Raw genomic sequence first — 19739 nt, forward strand, 5'->3', positions numbered from 1 at the left:
AATTCTGATAATCACAGCTCTTCTGGGACCATGGCTTCATTACGCAAACTAAATGCAGTGTTATCATTTCATCACAAGACCAAGACAGCATACAAAAGAAAATTAGCTCAGTAATTAAACCATTCCATTTGAAAATGTCAACCTTTTTTGAAACTAAAATTCAAGCTACTATGGTTTATCATTTCATCACAAGGCCAAGACAGTATACAAAAGAAAATTTCCTCAGTTATTAAACCATTCCATTTGAAAACGTCAACCTTTTTTGAATCTAAAATTCAAGCTACTATGGTAAACTGAAGACTAATGTTTAATTGTGCCTGAAATGCCTTTCTCCCACAGCAGTAATGAAAATAAAATTGAATACCTTTTTTTTCCAGCGTGTTACGAGGTATTGTAGTGGGGTCACAGCCGGCCACGTTACCACCGGGCTGTGGCTTGAGCGAGGCCAGCTGCTGATTGGCTGTCCAGATGCACGGGCCCAGATTGGACCCCTGCATCTGCTGATGGTAATTAGTTGATTCAACCACTGTTCCTGCAGCTTATGGGAGTGGGCATCTCATCCCATGTGCTGTTTACCCGATTGTTGTGTTCAACGGTCGTTTGCTGTGTCACAGAGCAGGCCACGGGCCGTTACACAACCCCCCCCCGCCCACCAGAACCAGTAATCGGGACTCTGTCTTTTGGCGGCCAACCCCCCCCCCCCTGCACCATGGGGTCGGGTGAGTAACTGGTTGGTTAACGTCCAAGTGGGCTGGTTTCAGCCAGTTGAGTGTGAAGTTCTCTTCCCTGCCTTCAATGTCCAACACGTAGATGGAATCATTGTGCTTGATGACATGGTGTGGCCCTTCGTAGGGCCGTTGAAGAGGTGGTCGGTGGGCCCCACTTCAGACGAAAACGTAGTGACAGTCTGCAAAGTTCTGTGGGACAAAGGTGCTGGCTTGCCCATGAGCTCTGGGCTTAACTAGGGCCAATGAGTCTAGGCACTTGCGCAGTCGAGACAATGTGGCTACCAGGAGCTCCCCCAAGTCCTTGGAAGCCGCCACAAGTTCACCCAGGATGACTAGGGGTGTGCCATAGACGAACTTGGCAGAGGATGCCTCGAAATCCTCTTTCAGGGCAGTGCGGATGCCTAGCAGGACCTCAGGGAGTTTGTTGGTCCAGTGAATCGGGCCAGAGTTTTCTTCAGGTGCCTGTGGAACCTCTCCAACAACCCGTTGGCCTGCAGGTGGTATTCTGAGGTGTGGTGGAGTTTAGTCCTCAGGACATTTGCTAATGTGCTCCACAGGCTGGAAGTGAATGAAGGAGAAGTATGAAATATCCTCAAGTACTCTTCTTATTATTAAGTTAAAGCATTATTACTGGACAATTTTGGGCATACTTTAAATTTGAAATGGCAAGAAAGGATTTATATCTGAGATGTATGCTTATTACAGAATAAAATGCTTAAACCGGATGTTCATAAATCTAGACTGAAGTGGGAAAAAGATTTGGCAGTATCTATTTCTCAGGATGATTGGATGTTATGTGAGACGGTTAAACCTTTTTTGGAGCAAAATTAAGGAATTTTTGGAAGTTATGTTTAAATTTAAAATTTCACTTGATCTTATCATTTTTTATTGGGTTATATTAAAAAATTGTGTTTGGAGTTAAAATTAGATAATTTCAAATTGCTTTTTTGAGATTGGCTTTAGCTGTGGCTAGAAAAATCTTGCAATTACTTGGAAAAATTAGACTAATTTGAGTATTGAAAGATGGCATGCAGAAATTAGATCTTGTATTCCCTTGGAAAAGGTAACATATAATTTACAAAATAATTATTCTTTTTTTTGTTAAAACTTGGAGCCCATATATGGAAGACATGCAATCTAATTATTAATACTTTTTTCCCCCCCAATCATTGATGGTGTTGCCCCATTCCATGGCAAATAATTGAATGGTATTATGTTAGTTGATCTCCCCTTCTTTTTTCTTTCTTTTGGGGAAGTTTAGAGGGAGGTTGGGAGGGGTTTGGGGATAAATGGGATGAAATATTGTGTATTGGCTTATATTCTGATTGTATGATTTTTTTTTTAAATCATTCATAAATAAAATTTTAAAAAAAGAGATTGATAATGGTTTGTTTTGAGGATCCTGACTGCGCTTTCTGACAAATACATGGGAAAGCAGGTTCCTCTCCCTTTAGCATTACTATCTAGCAAATCATGAATGAATGAAAATGTCAAAAAGAAAACTAACAGCTATTCTCACTTTGTAGCATCTCATCTACACTACTAGCATATCAAGCTATGGATTTCAATGTTTTCTTTCAAGATGTTCTTCTTCCGATGCAGTCCCTCAGGATTGAGGATGATTTTCTTCCACTCCAGTTTCTGTGGTGGCTAATGGGGCCATTGTTGGAATTACAGGCTCTTTCACAGAAGAAAGTGCCTGCTGGGGTAGGCAGCTGGAGTTTGATGCACTCCCTCCAGTAATTATGCAGAGCTTTTGCATGCTCTCAAAGCATGGTCTCAATCTTCCCAATTTAATCCTGAATGTTTCTTCTATACATTGAAAAGTCTAGGAGTCAGTGGGAACTACTACACTTCTTCAAGTATTCTTTGACCACATCTTTCAATCTTTCCTCTGTCCACTTGGTAATCTTCTATAACAAACCTCTAAATGGTTTCTGTTCTAGGACTCTGGTATACATGTCAGACATGATCTGCTCAACCTAACCAATTAGGTGTAACTAGTGGCACAAAACTATGGCACTTAGCCTGGGAAAGGACACTTGTATTGATTCATTTATTCCCAGTGAATTTGGAAGATTATACACAGACAGCATTGATGGCATTTTTCCAGTGTCTGATATATCTGCCATAGTAGTTCAGAACTCAGAAGTACATAGGAGAGCAGAGATCACTGTTGCCTGGGAGACCATAGATGTTGAGCTGGATTTTCGATCTAGTTTTTCACTTGCCTTTTCCTCAACGGACCAAAGGAGCATCGAAGATGGTGGCAAATTTCATCCTTGATGTCTGTCTTTGCCAAAGAAGTGGCTCCCAAGATCAAGGAAAAATTTCATGTTTCTCCATGTCATTTTGAGAATTCTTTTATCAAGGGATACAAGGTTAGAGCAGGCAAATGTTGTTGATGTTAATGTTGAATGATGGAATGAGTAGAAGCAGCAAAATTGTCTACATCTACTTATATTTCAAATATTTTTTGCAAATAGAAATCACACTGCAGCAATCATTCCTCAGGCACTCTCATTTAATAGCTGCCTCCACCCAATCATTTTAATGAGAGCCAAGTTTCCTTCCTGCCAGTTCCTACCCACAAACGATTTAGATGTTCAAAGGCTTCCTAATATCCATGTTAGCCAACAGAGAATAAGTAATCTTGATTAAATCACGTACAAGTTGCTCAGTATTTTTCTCGGCGTTAATACAAAGGATGGAAAGGACTGCATTATCCACTTTATTTAGAAATAGATATTCTGTCATCAACTGTGACAAAATCTTTAGCTCAGTTATTAAAAGGAAAATAGCTCTTTACATTCTGATTTCTCAAAATCAGCAAAAGTATCAAGATCACAGTATCTGCTTTTCTAGTCAGGCAATCAAAGTTCAACATGTAGAAAAGTATAGCACGGAAACAAGCCTTTATGCCCACAATTCCGGTGCTGAACATGATGCCACATTAAGCAAAATCTCTCCATGATCCTCATTTCCTGCATATTCATGTGTCTACTTAGAAGTCTCAAATGCTATAATGGTTCTGCTTCCACCACTTCCCCTGACAGCCCGTTACAGGCACATACTATCAGTGTTTAAAAAAAAAATGCTCCATATATCTTTTAAATTTGTGCACTTTGACTAATTATTATATTAACATGATGAAAAAATTATCAGTACAATACTATTGAATCAAATTTCTTTTGTTAAAATATGTAGATTCTATGATAGTTTTCTCTCATGTCAACAGAAATTTTCCAGGATTTATCAATTTATTTTGATGATTATTAGCAGTTTTAAATTCCTAGTGTTACGAGCCCAGAGGACCCATAAACCCAGCAGCAATAGATATTCACCAAGACAAATGGTTACTTAAACAATAGTTGCTTTTAATTATCTTTAAACATGAAAACAGAATCACACTTTAACTTATCACTATTGATTTAACTAACCCAACTTAACCCCTTTAAAGTGTTTGTACGTGACCTACTCTAACAAATCTTTTCCAATTTATCTCCCAAAAACATATCTATATACTCTGTCACACTAGCAATCCAAGATATATGTCAACAAACCCAACAAATGCATCCTTTAGATCTCCTGAACACATTGTGAATCAGGAACAAACAAATGCTAAATAAATTTACTTTGATTATCTTGGGTATGCAACTGAATTGTACAAGCCAATGGTTTTGAAGGTAAACAAAAATGATCAGTTGCTCCAAGATAAATAAATCTTGAATAAACATCTGCTACTCCATTCCACTGGTGGACATGCTGTGGAGTTCAACTGCTGGGCCTGAACATGCTAAGGAAATCACATGAAGATCAAGAGCAGAATACCTTACACTTTAATGGGATATTCTGTTAGGGAAATGAAGAAAGCCTAGTTCACATTTTATTGTTCAGGTATTCTTAACTGTTCTAGGGTTTCAATTCCCCTGGACAACAATATTTTTGAAAAGATTTGCTTCCTGAAAAAAAAATTGAGGTCAATAATAAATGACTTCAATTTATACACAAAAATAATTTCAGATTTGCTGTATTACATAGGAAGTTGGAGAAATATTAAATGAACTTTTATTAAATTTAGCATATTTCATCACATAATGACGCTGACACATTGCGCCAGTTCAACGGACCTAAAAATGTTTTGCCGGTAACTTTCATTAGTACTCAGTATCTGATACTTCTCGTGACAGTGTCCAAAAATAGTCAGCTAGCATTGATGGATTCCAGTTGCGCTGATACCGCTTTTCCAGGGTCGTAATGTCCTGGTGAAGCCCTTCACCATGTTCGTTACTGACAGCACCAGGATCAGCAGGGAAGAGTTAAAGTGAGAATGTAGAAAATGAATTTTGCACTTCATGGTTTTGTTTGCTTGAAGTAGACAAAATATAACAGGAAATCGCAAAAATAGGTTTTATCTAGAAAAGGTACACAATAGGAAATGTTTAGGAGATTTTCATGATCAGTAAACCAAAATCCATAAAATACACCTAAATGTGTTCTTGAAGCAAAATCATCATTTGTCTAATGTTACCTATTCAATCATAGACATTTAAAATTTATTTAAAGATATTTCCACACTTTGACTGGAGGGAAAACTCCCCTCTTGGCTTTGACTCAGGTTAAAGTCCTTTAGGATGGCCTGGGGACAAAGCTTCAAGTGCATACTTTCCAAAATAGTGTCATCAATTCCACAGACAGCTAGATTGCCTGGCCCATGGACACAATATGTCTGGGCTAAGGATAAGGAATCATATCCTGCTCAATGCATAGTTTCTACAATTTTCCCTATCAAATACCTGAACTTCCAGGAAAATGCTTGAACTTGTTAAAATATTTTGTACTCCTTCTCCGACATCTCTATTTATAATGATCCTAAAATCTCTTCTGAAACTTTTATTGAAAGAATGTCATTCTCATTTTTAAGCTCTCCTTCCATTCTCTGACAAAAGGGTTCTCATCTCTACTTTCATTACTTTCATCAATACTTCTTATTATTTTCACAAATCAAAGTACTGTAACTACCCATTCCACTAATCCTTCAACTTCTATTAGTTGGATGAATTTTTTTTAATCACGTTCACTCTATTTAATTTCACCGAGTTTGCACCAACAAACAAACCACCAAATCATGATCCGATTTCCTCACCAGATTGATAAAAGCCACAATATTATCAGACATCAGTAATTGCTTCAACCCAGCCTTCAACACTCAACGTGGATTTTTTTTTTCTAGTTCTTGAATGATCCATTCTGCACCAATTCTGCAGTGCTGATTTGAAATAAATGAGTTTGTTTTGATAAAAACTGCCATTACAATTCTTCTTTTCTTGATGGCAAAGGACAAGTACATTTCTCCAATAACAAAGCTATTAGATTAAAAAAAAACTTAACCCGATCAATTTCTCTACATAGCATAGCTTGACTCCTGACTCTGCAGACAAAAAAATATTTCTCTCTGGACAGGACTGCAATATCCTTCCCCAAAGCACGCACATTTGCTTAATGTTAGTTCCCTTCCTTTGTCCATTAAAAACCATCCAGCTGGCTATCAAAACTCAACTTAAAACATTCACCTGAACTTTTTTGACTATTCACTCTCAGTCCATGTAAAGGAATTATAAACTAGTCTTTTATGTTTTTTTTTGTGAATTATATTCAAATCAAACCCTATAACATTTTAAAACCTCAAGGATAGAGGCATCCCATTTATAATAGATTGCTTATTTAGTACTAGCAAATTCATCGAGGCTTATTTCCACTGAAACACAAGAAGAGGAATGAACAAATTTCACCTGGATTGTAATCTCACATCCATGTCCACAGAGGTGCACAGTACAATGTGTGCAACTTTGTTTGGAACAAATTCAATTCATCGCATACACAGAAAAGCTCAGTTTCTCTTCCCACAGATGCATCCTGAATAGCTGAGTATTTCCAGCAATGTTTTTTTTAAATATTTCAGCATATACAGCTTTTTGATTTTCATTTAACACAACAGTAAAATTCCTGTTATCCGAATTCACGCAACCAACAGCCTCAAGCAACCGACAAAAAGAATCGCAGAAAATAAATAGGTAAAAAAATAGAAATTTCAAATTGGCATGCCTCAGCATTAGTTCTCCATTCATGCAACACGTGGTCTCAAGCAATCAGGAAATTCACTTATACGGCATCTACCAATCCCTGAAGGTGTCAGATACCAGGATTTTTTACTTTAGTTGTTGTTTTAATATAATTACAATATCTATAAATCCATAAACTAGAAGAGTGCATTTTGCAATTTTTTTTCCAGTTGTAGCATGCAAACTTTAAATCAGTTAATTAAACGGGAGAGCAAATAAATTCACATCCATCTAGACATGCTCAGCAAATGTGCATTTTATAAACTTGAAAGGATGGTTACATCAGGAAAATAGGATGCAAAAGGAAAACAGCTTTAGCATTAGACCATCTAACATACGAATTGCAAGATCAAACTTAGTATATCAATCACAAATTAATATTTGGCCAAGACAAGTGCTCCATTATCCTACTCACAAAGCCAGGATATAGCCTGCACAGGAACTGCTGGGATTTGTCTCTTCCTGTTGCAGCTGTGCTAATTGTGCACAAGTTTGAAGTTAAAACCAAATACAATGGGACTTGTTTTGATTCTCAAGTCTTGGCTGTATTTAGAAGCAAACTAAAAGATAATATAAAAACAAATACTCAAGGAGCAACTGTGACATGATTTGCGATTTCTTGATCAAGTCCCCACCCTAAAACTTAATGCAAAAACTGAACATAAAATTGATTCCCAAAATGGGAGAAATTGGATCAAGAGATGAGATCAAGTAGTGCATATCTATTCTTCCAAACTCGACAGAGTAAAAGAGGTGATCAATTGAAGCATACAAATTAAAATGGAACTTAACAGTGTAGATGCACATGCTGACAAAGGACCTTCAGTGTTAAATATTAACTCTTTCACTACATCAATCCAATCTGATTGGCTGAATGTTTTCAGCATTTTTTGTTATCAGCATTTATTTTAAATTTTGTAACGAGCTGCACTGATCCACAAGATCCACGGAGATACCCGGCTCACACTGGACTGACTTTATAACAGTCAGACTTGTACTGACTGGGGCTGACATCACAATGGTCCCAGTGGTTGGGGGGGGGGGGGGGGGGGCCGCAAAGAATCATGGGGTTCGTGCTGATAAGTGCTCGGAGAGTTCCAGTAAAGTTGCTTGGTTGATTCAGCTGACTCACAGCTTCTGTGTGGTTTTTCTTTCTGTTGCTACACAGCACGCCAACAGTCCAAAACAGCATTTTGGACCCCAAGATGAATGACACGAGCGCACAAAACACAGTCTCACTGAAGCTGCTGACCTTTTGGATCTCACAACTGCTAGTCTGTTCAAACAGACTGAGGCCCAGTTTCAGGTCAGGCAGATCACCGTAGACTCCATAAGATATTACTACGTAATCAGTTCACTCGACCAGGAGATTGCCAGACAAATCATAGACTTCTTACATCACCCACTAGCTGCTGACAGGTATGAGGCAATTAATGTGCTCTTTATTTACACCTTGGGCCTTTCCGCTGTGAACCAGCTCCACATGGATTGCCTGGGCAACCACACATCATCCATCATTATGAACGATATGCTGGCATTAATGGACAGCCACAGGTCCTGCTTACTGTTCGAGCAGATATTTCTCGAACAGATGCTGGAGTCAAGCTACGCTGATGGGTACAACAGTTGGCCGCCAAGATAGCCCCCTTATTTTTGGGACTGGCATTCGGGGCAGCGTTTCCTCATGGACACGGGGCGGAGGTCAGCATCTTGCCCCCATTGAACCAAGACACCCGCGCCAAGAAGTCAGGACCGTCCCTCATTGCCACCAACAATAGCAGCAGACACACGTATGAGGTACAGACTATCCCACTCGAGTTCAGCTCCTGCCGTTTTACCTGGAACTTCACTTTGGCTGACGTGTCTCAGCCCCTACTGGGCACAGACTACTTTCGAATCCACTGCCTCCTGGTGGACCTGAAAGGGCACTGTCTGGTCAATTTCAGGACCTTCCAGATCTTAACCCTTCAAGAGGCTAAGTACCCATCCCCCACCTCGACTCTGTAGCCTTATCGGACAAGTATGCCAGAATCCTGGCAGGATTCCCGCCCATTATAACACCAGTTTTCCACCACAGTCCTGAAACATTGCATCTAGCACCACATCCCCATGCAGGGACCACCGCTATGTGCCCGAGCAAGCTTCCTCCCAACAAGCTACAGCTCGCCAAGGAAGAATTCAGGAAGATGGAAGAGACAACCCATAGGCCTCTCTACACTGGTGCCGAAGTCTTGTGAAGGATGAAGAACTTGTGGGGACTAGCGCTGGCTCAATGGTGCCACAACATCTGACCATTATCCAATTTCCCACATGCACATTGATGTCAGTGGCATCCTGGAGCAGCTGATTGATGGACATTGGAGACGTCTTGCTTTCTTCAGCTGCAACCCTGGATCAGAATTATTGTGGGTTCGATAGGGAGTTGCTAGCCCTCTACCTCACCTTACGGCATTTTCATTATTTCCTCGAAGGACGGGATTTTATGGTCTTCACTGATCACAAGCCCCTAACTTTTGCCTTCACCAAGGTATCGGACCCGGAGTTGGCAAGGCAGCAGCATCACCACTCATATCTCAGAGTGCACAACGGCTATCAGCACATTACTGGCAAGAACAATCTCGTGGCTGACGCTCTGACCCATACATCCATCTTGTCTGTGTACCCCATCCCCCAAAATCGACTATAAAGCACTCACAGCGGCCCGGCAGCAGAATGGCGGGATACCAGCCTACCGCACTGCAGTCTCAGGGCTACTGTGCATTTTGGGGCATCCAAGCCACATTTCTCTATGACGTGTTCACCTGCAAACCTAGGCCCATTGTTTCCATTGCATGGTTGGGTTGGCTCACCCATCCATACAGAAGACAACTCAACTAGTCGCCAACAGATTCATGTGGCATGGCCTGTGTAAACAGGTCGGCCACTGGGCCAGAACTTGCCTGCACTGTCAGTCGTCCAAGGTGCAGAGGCACATGAAAGCCCCTCTTCAGCCCTTCCCGCTGACAAACAGACATCGTCAGGCCGCTGCCAGTTTCCAGTGGCACCGCATATCTGTTCACGATGGTGGATACATTCACTAAATGGCCGGAAGCTGTCCCACTCTCAGACACTTCCATGAAAATCTGGCCATCATCATTAACTGGATAGCCTGTTTCGGCCTTCCTTCTAATATCACATCGGAAATGGGGAAACAGTTCATGTCTGGCCTATGGGCAGCACTGGCACAGCTCCTAAGGACCCAGTTACATCACTCCATGGCCTACCACCCACAGTCTATCAGCCTGGTGGAAAGATTCCATCAGCAATTGAATATGGCCCTCACAGCATGGATCCGAGGCCAGGATTGGGTGGACGAGCTGCCTTGGGTGTTCCTCGGCATCTGCACAGGACCAAAGGAGGATTTGGCCATGTCCTCTGCTGACAGTCCTGGACAAGTTTGTGTCAGCGGCTCGCGGCCAGGAGGAAACACTTATGGTACTGCTAATACAACTTTGCGAGAAGTTGGGCACATTGGCCCCCATCCCAACCTCATGCCACGGTCTAGCTCCATCCTACATCCCGAAGGATCTCAAAGACTGCAAATATGTCTTTATAAGGAGGCACGCACCTGACTCCCCTTCAGTGCCCATACAAGGGCCTATATAAGGTGTTACAACAGAACATGACTACATGCCTTTTGGATATTGGGGGTAGGCAGGAAACATTCATGGTCAACTACCTCAAACTGGCACACCTTGACCTCAACCAACTAGTAACTGTTCCAGCCCCATGGGGAAGTCGACCTCCCAAATGTACAAACTGTTTACAAACTGTGAACTCGGCACCTCCAAGCACCAGTTCTGGAGTGGGGGTGGGGGGTGATCATGTAGCAGCCTGCACTGATCTACAAGCGAACTGGGTCACAGAGGTACAGATTCACACTGGGCTGACATCACAATGGTGTGAGGGGCTGAAAAGGATCATGGGAGTGGTGCTGATAAGCTCTTGGAGAGTTCCAGTAAAATCAGTTGGTTGGTTCAACTCACTCACAGCTTCTGTGCAACACATCAACCACAATTTAATTAAATATATAGACTTGAATAATGGTGAAATCCAAGGACAGGGGAGCAGAGTAGTTAAGGCCAAGACCTACTCCTATTTCCTATCATATTATAACCGTATAACTGTTTACGGCATGGAAACAGGCCATGTCAGCCCTTCAAGTCCATGCCGGTTCACTTGAACAACTCCACTAGCTTACCCCTCCTGCTCTCTGCCCATAACCCTCCAACCCCTCACATCCATGTACACAACCAACCTTCTCTTAAATGCCACAACTATCTCTTTTGGAAGATCATTCCATTCTGCCACCACTCTCTGAGTGAAAAAGCATCCTTTAATATTTCACCTAAAGTTTTGCCCCTTTACCCTTAACTTATGCCCTCTTGTTGAGGATGGAGCGGAGACAGCGCTGATGGAGCGTTCTAGGAGCCGTAGGTGATGCCGGTAGGGAATCCATGATTCGGAGCCAAACAGGAGCATGGGTATGACTATGGTTCTGTACACACTGATCTTTGCGTGTTTCTTCAGGTGATTGTTTTTCCAGACTCTTTTGTGTAGTCTTCCAAAGGCGCTATTTCCCTTGGCGAGCCCACCTCACTGACAAAAGACAAAGGAGGAAAAACCCAACACCCAACCCCAACCAACCAATTTTCCCTTGCAATCGTGCCTGCCTGTCCCGTATCGGACTTGTCAGTCACCAACGAGCCTGCAGCAGACGTGGACATACCCCTCCATAAATCTTCATCCGCGAAGCCAAGCCAAAGATGCCCTCTTGTTCCAACCTCCCGGGAAAGAGTCTATTTACATCTACTCAATCTATTCCCTTCATAATTTTAAATACCTCTATCAAATCCCCTCTCAGCCATCTACATTCCAATGAATAAAGTCCCTGTCTCCTTAATCTTTCTCCATAATCTAGATGCTGTAAGCCAGGCAACATCCTTGTAAATCTTCCCTGCACCCTCTCCAACTTATCTATATCCTTTCTATAATTTGGAGACCAGAACTGAACACAATACTCCAAATCTTGTACAAACCTGAGAACAGCCTGCAAAATTTTTTTCCCCATGTCAGTTAGGAACAATTTCAATTAGTCAATTAACATTGAAAATTACTTTCATTTTTGATACCAAATAATTATTGCTAATTCAAAAATACACAAGGCTGAAAATTCATTTGCTGTTTAAAAAAAAGACTATGATGGCACTGCAAAGAAGATCTGGACCCATTGCCTAGTTTCAATGCAGCACACATCAGAACAAAAGATAAGCAGCAATTGAAGCAGGAATGTATCAGTTTGCTTCTTACACCTGTTCCACTATTCGATAAGATTATGACCGAATTTACCTCAGCAACACTTTATTGAAATGATATCACGTCCTTCAATTACATTTGAATTTTGCCATTTCAAAGCAGTAACTCCTCAGCTTTCATTCTTCTCAATTTGAGAATATAGCCTTAATCTGCTTAATATCCCCAGAAAAACAAAATCATAATCCCTGGAAACAATCTGATGAACCTTCAAAGCACTCTCTATCACAGGTATATCTTTTATCAGCAAGGGAGACCAGACCTGGATACAATGTTGTAGATGCTGTCTCACTAGGGCTCTGTATCGCTGTGTTTGTACTCCAATCCTCCTGTAAAAAGACCAGTATAATTGCTTTTCTAATTGCTTTTTTAAAATATTTTATTTAAATTTCCATACATTTATTATATCCAGATACAAAAGACAATATTCATATATTGAAATTACATTACATTATACCCCCATGAAATCCCGCCAACCTTTCCAATTGCTTGTATTTCTTAGTGATTCACATTCAAGAAGATGCACATCCCTCAAATACAAATTTTTTTCAATCTCTCACCACTTAAAAAAAAATACTCTGCTCTTTTTTAAAAACAACTGGTGTATGACCTCATTATTTTCCACATTTCATTTGCCCTTGCTGTAAGGTTGTCTAAATCCTCAGTCTTTTTTCAGCCACCTCATGCAGCAATAATGCATATTACACACTAATCTCCCTGTTAGACAATGATGAATGCCATCTTCATGCATGCTAAGAGTCTGAAAGAACAATTATGCAACATCATTGCTCTCCAGCTCTTACTTCAACTGGCTTCACTTTCTTAATACCCTTTAGAATAGATTGCTTATTGAGAAGTTACACATGTAGCATGGCTCAAAGTACATTTTGGGGAGGCTATTAAAAAAAAATGAGCAAGATCCCTTTTTCATTTTCTCTTGCAAAGTTACCTTTTTTTGTATTTCTTTCTTCTCATTTATTCTCTTGACCCAACAGAATCACTGTTAAGACATCCATAGGAAAGGAGCAAAAGCAATACCTGATTGGATTCCTGGAAATTTGTTGAAACATTTTTTGGCCTGACAAAAGCTGCCTGCAAGGGACATGTTGCCACTGTTGAAAGCTTCTTTTTAGGAGATGGGCCATGCCATCTAATTAAATATGCATGAAACAACTTAATTTTGCTAAACAAAAAGCCAGCAAGAATTTCTCATTACTTAAAAGGGTAAATGATGCAAACAGTCTGTTTAGAAATTCTCCCGTGAAGAGAATTTTCAGGTTCAAAATAGACACGTCAGCTGAAGATGGTTTGTGAAACTCTTGCAGCAATGTTTTTACACTGATCAACTTCTAACAAGTGCACCCAACTTTGTGCAAGATGGACCTTCAATCAGTGTGTTCGCCCCTCATTTCCAATTGACTTCATTTTTACTCTGCCTTCCAGATGCTACAAATCCATCAAATGTTGCCCAAGACAGTAATCCCTATTTTGTCTCTGCACACAGCTGTTTTGTCTGTATTGGGACAAATGCCGAAATGAGATCTTGTGTCAGTGAAGGTGATGCCAAACGCCTCTTCCCACCTATCAGCATCCAGAGCTTCTCCTTTATTGCACACTCTGTGCTCTTGGTGCTTCCTCCACAGTATTCAAAGGTAAATAATTTAATAGCTGAGGTAGCGATTAGCAGCTGTGCACATTAAACTGATTTTATGCTGTAAGATGTTAAAAGAAAAAAGTGCTAGACTTCCTGAGTTATCTCCCATCATACCTTTGTCAGCAGTTTATCAATGTACTACTGGGCAAGAGCAAGATATGCCTATGGATTGTATAGAGAAAACTTAGTGCTTGTTCAGTATAATTCCGTAATTAGGTTTGGTTGACTAGTCTCTGTGAAAAGTCCCACATCACTGGCACAACTGGGAATAAATGGACATTACAACACCCAAAGCTGGTCTGACTTATGATGAGTGTTCTAGTGTCTTGTATTTTGTCATAGGGTGAACCAGTTAAGTGTTTTGCTTATCCTGGATCAAGCGTCTGTTATAGTCTAAACCAGCCATTCCCATCAAATGCCACAGCACATTTGGGGGGGGGGGGCACAGACTGAAATCAAAATATTTCTTTTTTTGTGTAGTCAATAGGAGAGAAAATTACAGAAGAAGCCAACTAAACTGCTTCATGTGGAAGGGGGCCAATAAACTTTGAACAGAGTCCTAAAGGTTTTGGGGGGGGTGGGGTGTCACAGCTAAAATAACAGTAGAGAATGGCTGGTCTAAACCAAGCAGAAAAAGCAGATCTCTTACCCCAAAGGATCAATAAATTACACATACTTTTTCAACAAGCTGGTGGTTTCATGGTCATCATTAATGATGGTAGCTATTTAATTCCTGATTATTTAATTAACCATTACTACAATAGCAGATAAACCTTTCTGCATATCATCCCCATGTCAAGCATAATTTTACCAATGCCATTTTATTCTCCCCCACATTCCTATTAACTCCCCCCTCACTCCAGATTCTGTTACTCCCACCTCTTCCAACCAGCACTTCATTGGAATGTGGAAGAAACCCACACACAATCACAAGGAGAACATTCAAACTCCACACAGTTTGTACCAGACAGGATTGAACTTGGGTCGGTGGAGCTGAGACATCAGTCAGATGCAACGTCCTGTTCGAAATATGGCAACAGCCACAAATAACTAAGGATACTAGTTCTAGAATCCAAAATACTAGTCACTATTTCTGTATCTCCATATGGTACATGATTTGAATATTTTTTATAACGTACAATAAAATAATAGGAACAGTGACTTTTTATTGCTCTGTTCGAAAAAGTAGGGTTTTTTTAAACATCAAGTTGTGTTCTTGCTTTCATACAAGCTATTATTGTTCAAAATAAAAAAAAGTTGTTTGTTGAGAAATTAGCAGGCATCATCACTGCCTTGTTCTGAAAACAAAGACTACTTTTGTTCATTTAGATGCTGTCACATAACAGTTTCTAAGCAGAGCATGGATTATACTACATTTTGTTTCTAAAGAAACTATTTTCCAGGAATGACAAGAAACTGAAGTTGTCTGTTCTACCTGGCACCGAGGAGGTTACAAGGAGATTTGACTGAGGAAGATAGCATTAAAAGAGTATAGATAGGATAAAGTGTAGAAAATTGATTCCCATTTTAGAGATAGAGAAAACCTGGGGACATAGATTTTGAATAAAGAGGAAGAGATTTAAAGGGATATGAGGGAAGAGACTTTCACCCAGAGTGTCCTGGAACACACTGCCCAAGAAGGAGGTTGAAGATGGGTCACTGACAGAATCTTAAAAGTATCTAGATGTGCACTTGAATCGCTTAGGCTTTGAGAACCAAGGATAAGTGCTGAAAGATGTGACTAAATGGGAAGAGTTGCCATGGACATGTTGAGACAAATGGACATTGCTTGTTGCCATCAAGTAATTCATATCAGATTTGTTCATTTTTGTAACATCTATGTACCATCTTAAATCAGAATTTATTATCATGAAAATTTGTGGTGGTGTGGCCGTATTTACAGTGCAAATAATGCTGTAAATTGCATTTAAAAATAAATTAGGGCAAAAATAAGAGAAAGTGAGGTATTATCTGGGGTTCATTGTCCATTCAGAAATCTGATGGCGGAAGAAAAGAAGCCGTTTTTGTGCTACTTGGTGATCATCAGACTCCTGTACCTCCTTCCCAATAGTAGCAGAGTGAAGAGGGAATGCCCTTGAAGATAAAGGCTGCTTTCTTGAGACACTGCCCCTTGAAGATATCCTTGATGGAGTGGAGACTAATGACATGATAGCACTGGCTGAGTTCACAACTTTCTGTAGTTTTTTTTCTTGTCCTGAACATTGGCTCCTCCATACCAGACAGTGATGCAACCAGTCAGAATGCTTTCCAAAGTACACAGGTAGAAATTTGCAAGAGTCTTTGGTGACATGTGAAATCTCTTCAAACTCCTCATGAAGTATAGCCACTGGTGAACTTTCTTCATGATTGGATCAACATGGAAGCCCCAGGACAAGTTCCTCAGAGATGCTGAGACCCAAGATCTTGCATCTAGAATTGAATGTTACTGTTCAAATGTAAATTCTGAGGTTGCAAGAATAATAATGAGTTTGGAATCAAGAATGATTTCTCTGATGAGAAATCAGGAGTAACATCTCAGGTCAGTTTCTCACTCTACAGATGTTGCTTGACCTGCTGAGTATCCACTACCTTTTTCTGGTTTTGCTCTGGATTTCATGCTTTTCAAACATGAGTCAATGTCTTACTGGACACATCAATGGAAATAAAACAGGATATCCATAAGCTATACTGAAAGTTTACTATTGATGTCAAGTAATTTTGGTTGCATGCAGGCATTTAAAAGAGCACATTTAAAATAAGGGACTCATTTGATTCTGAAGCAAATGAAAACTAACATCATACTGAAATGAAACATATCATTCTTAAAAGGAGAAGGGCAAGCCCAGAAGAAACTCAGAACAGGAAACACATGAAAGCAAATTTGTAAGAAAAGATTAGGGCACTATAAATATTGAGGAATTAATGCACAAAGGAAGGGCAGCACCTCTTGTGGTACTGCAAGATAATAAATTTCTTATGGTAGGCATCACATACTTTTGTGACAGAGTATATAGATATCTTTTGGGAGATAAATTGAGAGAGGTTTGTTAGAATAGGTTACATACAAACACTTTAAAACAGATATTATTTGAAATACTGGAGCTTTGCTAATACTAGACATATCGGGGCCTCATAGCTTTTGCAAGAGCTCTGGAGAATGCTCAAGAGACTTCAATAATGGATTGTTGTTTACAAAAGGAAATAGATGAAAGATCTTGTCGGAGCCGCTTATCTGGAAGAGAACTTACTGTTCTAAGGCGGCCATGTGGTTTTGCAAGCAGACAGAGTCAAACAGGTTTTCTCTCAATCAGAGAGGAGAGAGAGACACACACACGCAGATCATTTCTATAGAGTTACAGCCAACAATAGCAGCTGGGACTGGAACAGGACAAGCTGGCAAGCTTGTGGAAAGTCCCATTTGAAAGATGGCCTGGTCAAAGCCCTTGTGGTTGGAATAAGAGAAACTTGGAATAAGAGAAACAAAAAGGAACTCTGTGGTGACCTGAAGAGGTTATCATCTGGAGAACCCTGAAGGGGCAGGATTCATCAGTAAGACACTGAAGTAGCTGATGGAAGTACATCAGTTGTGGATGTCCTGGAACAACAAATCTCTCTCTGAAAACTGACAAGAACCTTCCTGAGCAGTAACCATTTACCTTTCAAGCACCAAAGCCTGGTGAACTTTATAAATATTAAATTCTATGCACAGTATAAGAATTGCCTGCAACCAGTGAACTTGGAGGAATGAGAAGTGAGATTGGACTGTGAACCAAAGAACTTTTCTGAACTTACACACACATGCTTAGAATTAGAAGGGGGTTAAGTTAGGTTAGTTAAGTCAATAGTGACAAGTTAAAGTGTGATTCTATTTTCATGTTTAAAGATAATTAAAAACAATTTCTGTTTAAGCAACCATTTGTCTTGTTGAATATCTATTGCTGCTGGGTTTTGGGGTGTTCTTGGCTCATAACACTTTGAATTTAAAATTTTTGAACCTGAATTCAATGCAGCATAAAATTTGGCTAAAATGCACACAGATTCCACTGAAATAAACAATTGATAAAAACACAAGATAAATAATTTAAATGTAAATATGACTTTATTTAATGTAACATGAATTCAGAACTTTTCAGTTCTCCTCTAGACAGTGCAAATGATGTTCCCAATAGGGATATTTGAGATTTGAAGTTCAATTTCATGCATCTCAACAAACATTCAATTGGTTGTACAATGACTGTTTACAGAAAAAAACATCTAGAACAGTCTACTCTTAGCAGTATTATCACAGAGGAAGTAGTTGCACAACAAATGCAATTCTATCTAACACAAAAGGAAAACTTTTAGGACCTCAGTATCAAGCAGTGGATGACACTCACAAGGAAAGCTCAATGAGAACATCTATCTGGAGGATAAATTTTGTCCAATGACAACTGCCCCCCTGCCAGCCAGCAACCAGTTTGAATTCAGAAGCACATCAACAATTATTAGAACAAAACAATCAGCTGAAAGAGCTCAGCAGGTCAAACAACATCAGTGGAAGAAAAAGAATGGTCAACATTTTGGCTCAGAGTTCTTCATCATAGCAGCCTTGAAGTCTTGGACCTAAAACTTTGACCATTCTTTTTCTCTCACTCAACCTGCTGAACAGATACCAGCAAATGCAGTCTCTCGTGCCTCAAAACTATGCCCAAGAGCAATCACTTCACACCTACAATTCCAACCCAACCATTCCACCCGCTCCCCAAAAAATACTTTATTCATAATGAATTTACAAGAAGAAAACCAGTCAAAGTCTTTTCACACATTTGGTGTCTTGTTCATACAACCCCACCTTTGGACATTGTTCCATACTCTGTGTTTACACGGCACTTTGTTGTTACTCCCCACTTTGTTATTTGTGGGGCTTTGCTTCAGTCTCAGTCCCTCAAACCCCAGAAACAGAAGGACTGTGGTCCTTCCCCACAACAACCTTGTGTTGGCTGCACCAAGCCTCGGTACCTCCCGCAGCACAGAGCCTGGAATGGCAACCTGACCACTCCAACTTTTCATCAACAGTGTACATCACTTTATTAAAACTGAACCACAATCCATTGGCGCTCACCCTTCAACATTTACAACAGTTGAGGGATCTACATGCGAGTCCATCACCCAACCTTCGCACAGTGCACAGAGTTTAAAACACAGCTGAAAACAACTCACCGGCTCACACGAAGGGAAACAAGGCGAGATCCCCCACCAACAGCGGGACAGGGAAGCGTCGTAAATATCGGCGCAAAGCACCCACCTCACATTAAACTTATGGCATGGCGAAGCCGCGAATGAGGAACAACTCTGGCCACACTAAAGCCACGCTTCTTGTGAAATGCTTCCTTGCCTTTTTGTTTCCTACTTACTCTCCGCCAGCGCGATGTAAAGCCCCAGAAGCCGCAGCAACGAAACTCCGCCCGCCATCTTCACATCGACCGCTTGGTCACTGACTGAGCATGCGCATACCCGGCAGGATGCTGCTACCTGCCATGGCAACCGGGGTGGTGGGGGGGGGGGGGGGGAGAAATGGTGGTCCAGCGCCATGGCAACAGAGGGATCGAGCTGAGAACGTCCTGGCAACGTGGAGGGATTGCCCAGTAGGTGATGATTCAGTAGATCAGCGGCCTTGCAGGATACACAGGCCATTCGGCCCATAGCGTCCATGCTCACCTATACTAGTCCTAGTTGTTGGCATTAATTCCCTATGGCTCATTCAAGTACATGTCCATGTGCCTCTTAAATGTTGTTACTGTTCCTGCCTCCATCACCACCTCTCGTAACTCGTTCAAGGCTCCTTTTATTGTACTGCATTGTTTGCTAATGGATCGAACAGGAGGGTGCATGGCTGCAGAAGCT

General features: G+C 40.7%; 1 protein-coding gene across 3 annotated transcripts in view; it reads right to left on the reverse strand.

Annotated features, from left to right (window-relative positions):
* The window catches only part of jam3b (junctional adhesion molecule 3b), a 37525-nt gene extending 18194 nt beyond the window's left edge, over positions 1-19331 (reverse strand). Inside the window, exons 1-2 of one of the 3 annotated variants that reach the window (XM_069894942.1) lie at positions 10569-10719; positions 4859-5143 (exon numbers count right to left, since the gene is read on the reverse strand). In XM_069894942.1, the coding sequence (XP_069751043.1) occupies positions 4859-4886 (28 nt within the window). In that variant the 5' untranslated portion in view covers positions 4887-5143; positions 10569-10719. Of the gene's footprint in view, positions 1-4858; positions 5144-10457; positions 10495-10568; positions 10720-19249 lie in introns of those variants that run through there. The other 2 variants (XM_069894941.1, XM_069894943.1) reach the window with 2 other exon arrangements.
* Positions 19332-19739: the final 408 nt, after the last annotated feature.

This window comes from Narcine bancroftii, chromosome 8 (assembly GCF_036971445.1).
Source record: "Narcine bancroftii isolate sNarBan1 chromosome 8, sNarBan1.hap1, whole genome shotgun sequence".
In the NCBI taxonomy this organism is placed as follows: domain Eukaryota; kingdom Metazoa; phylum Chordata; class Chondrichthyes; order Torpediniformes; family Narcinidae; genus Narcine; species Narcine bancroftii.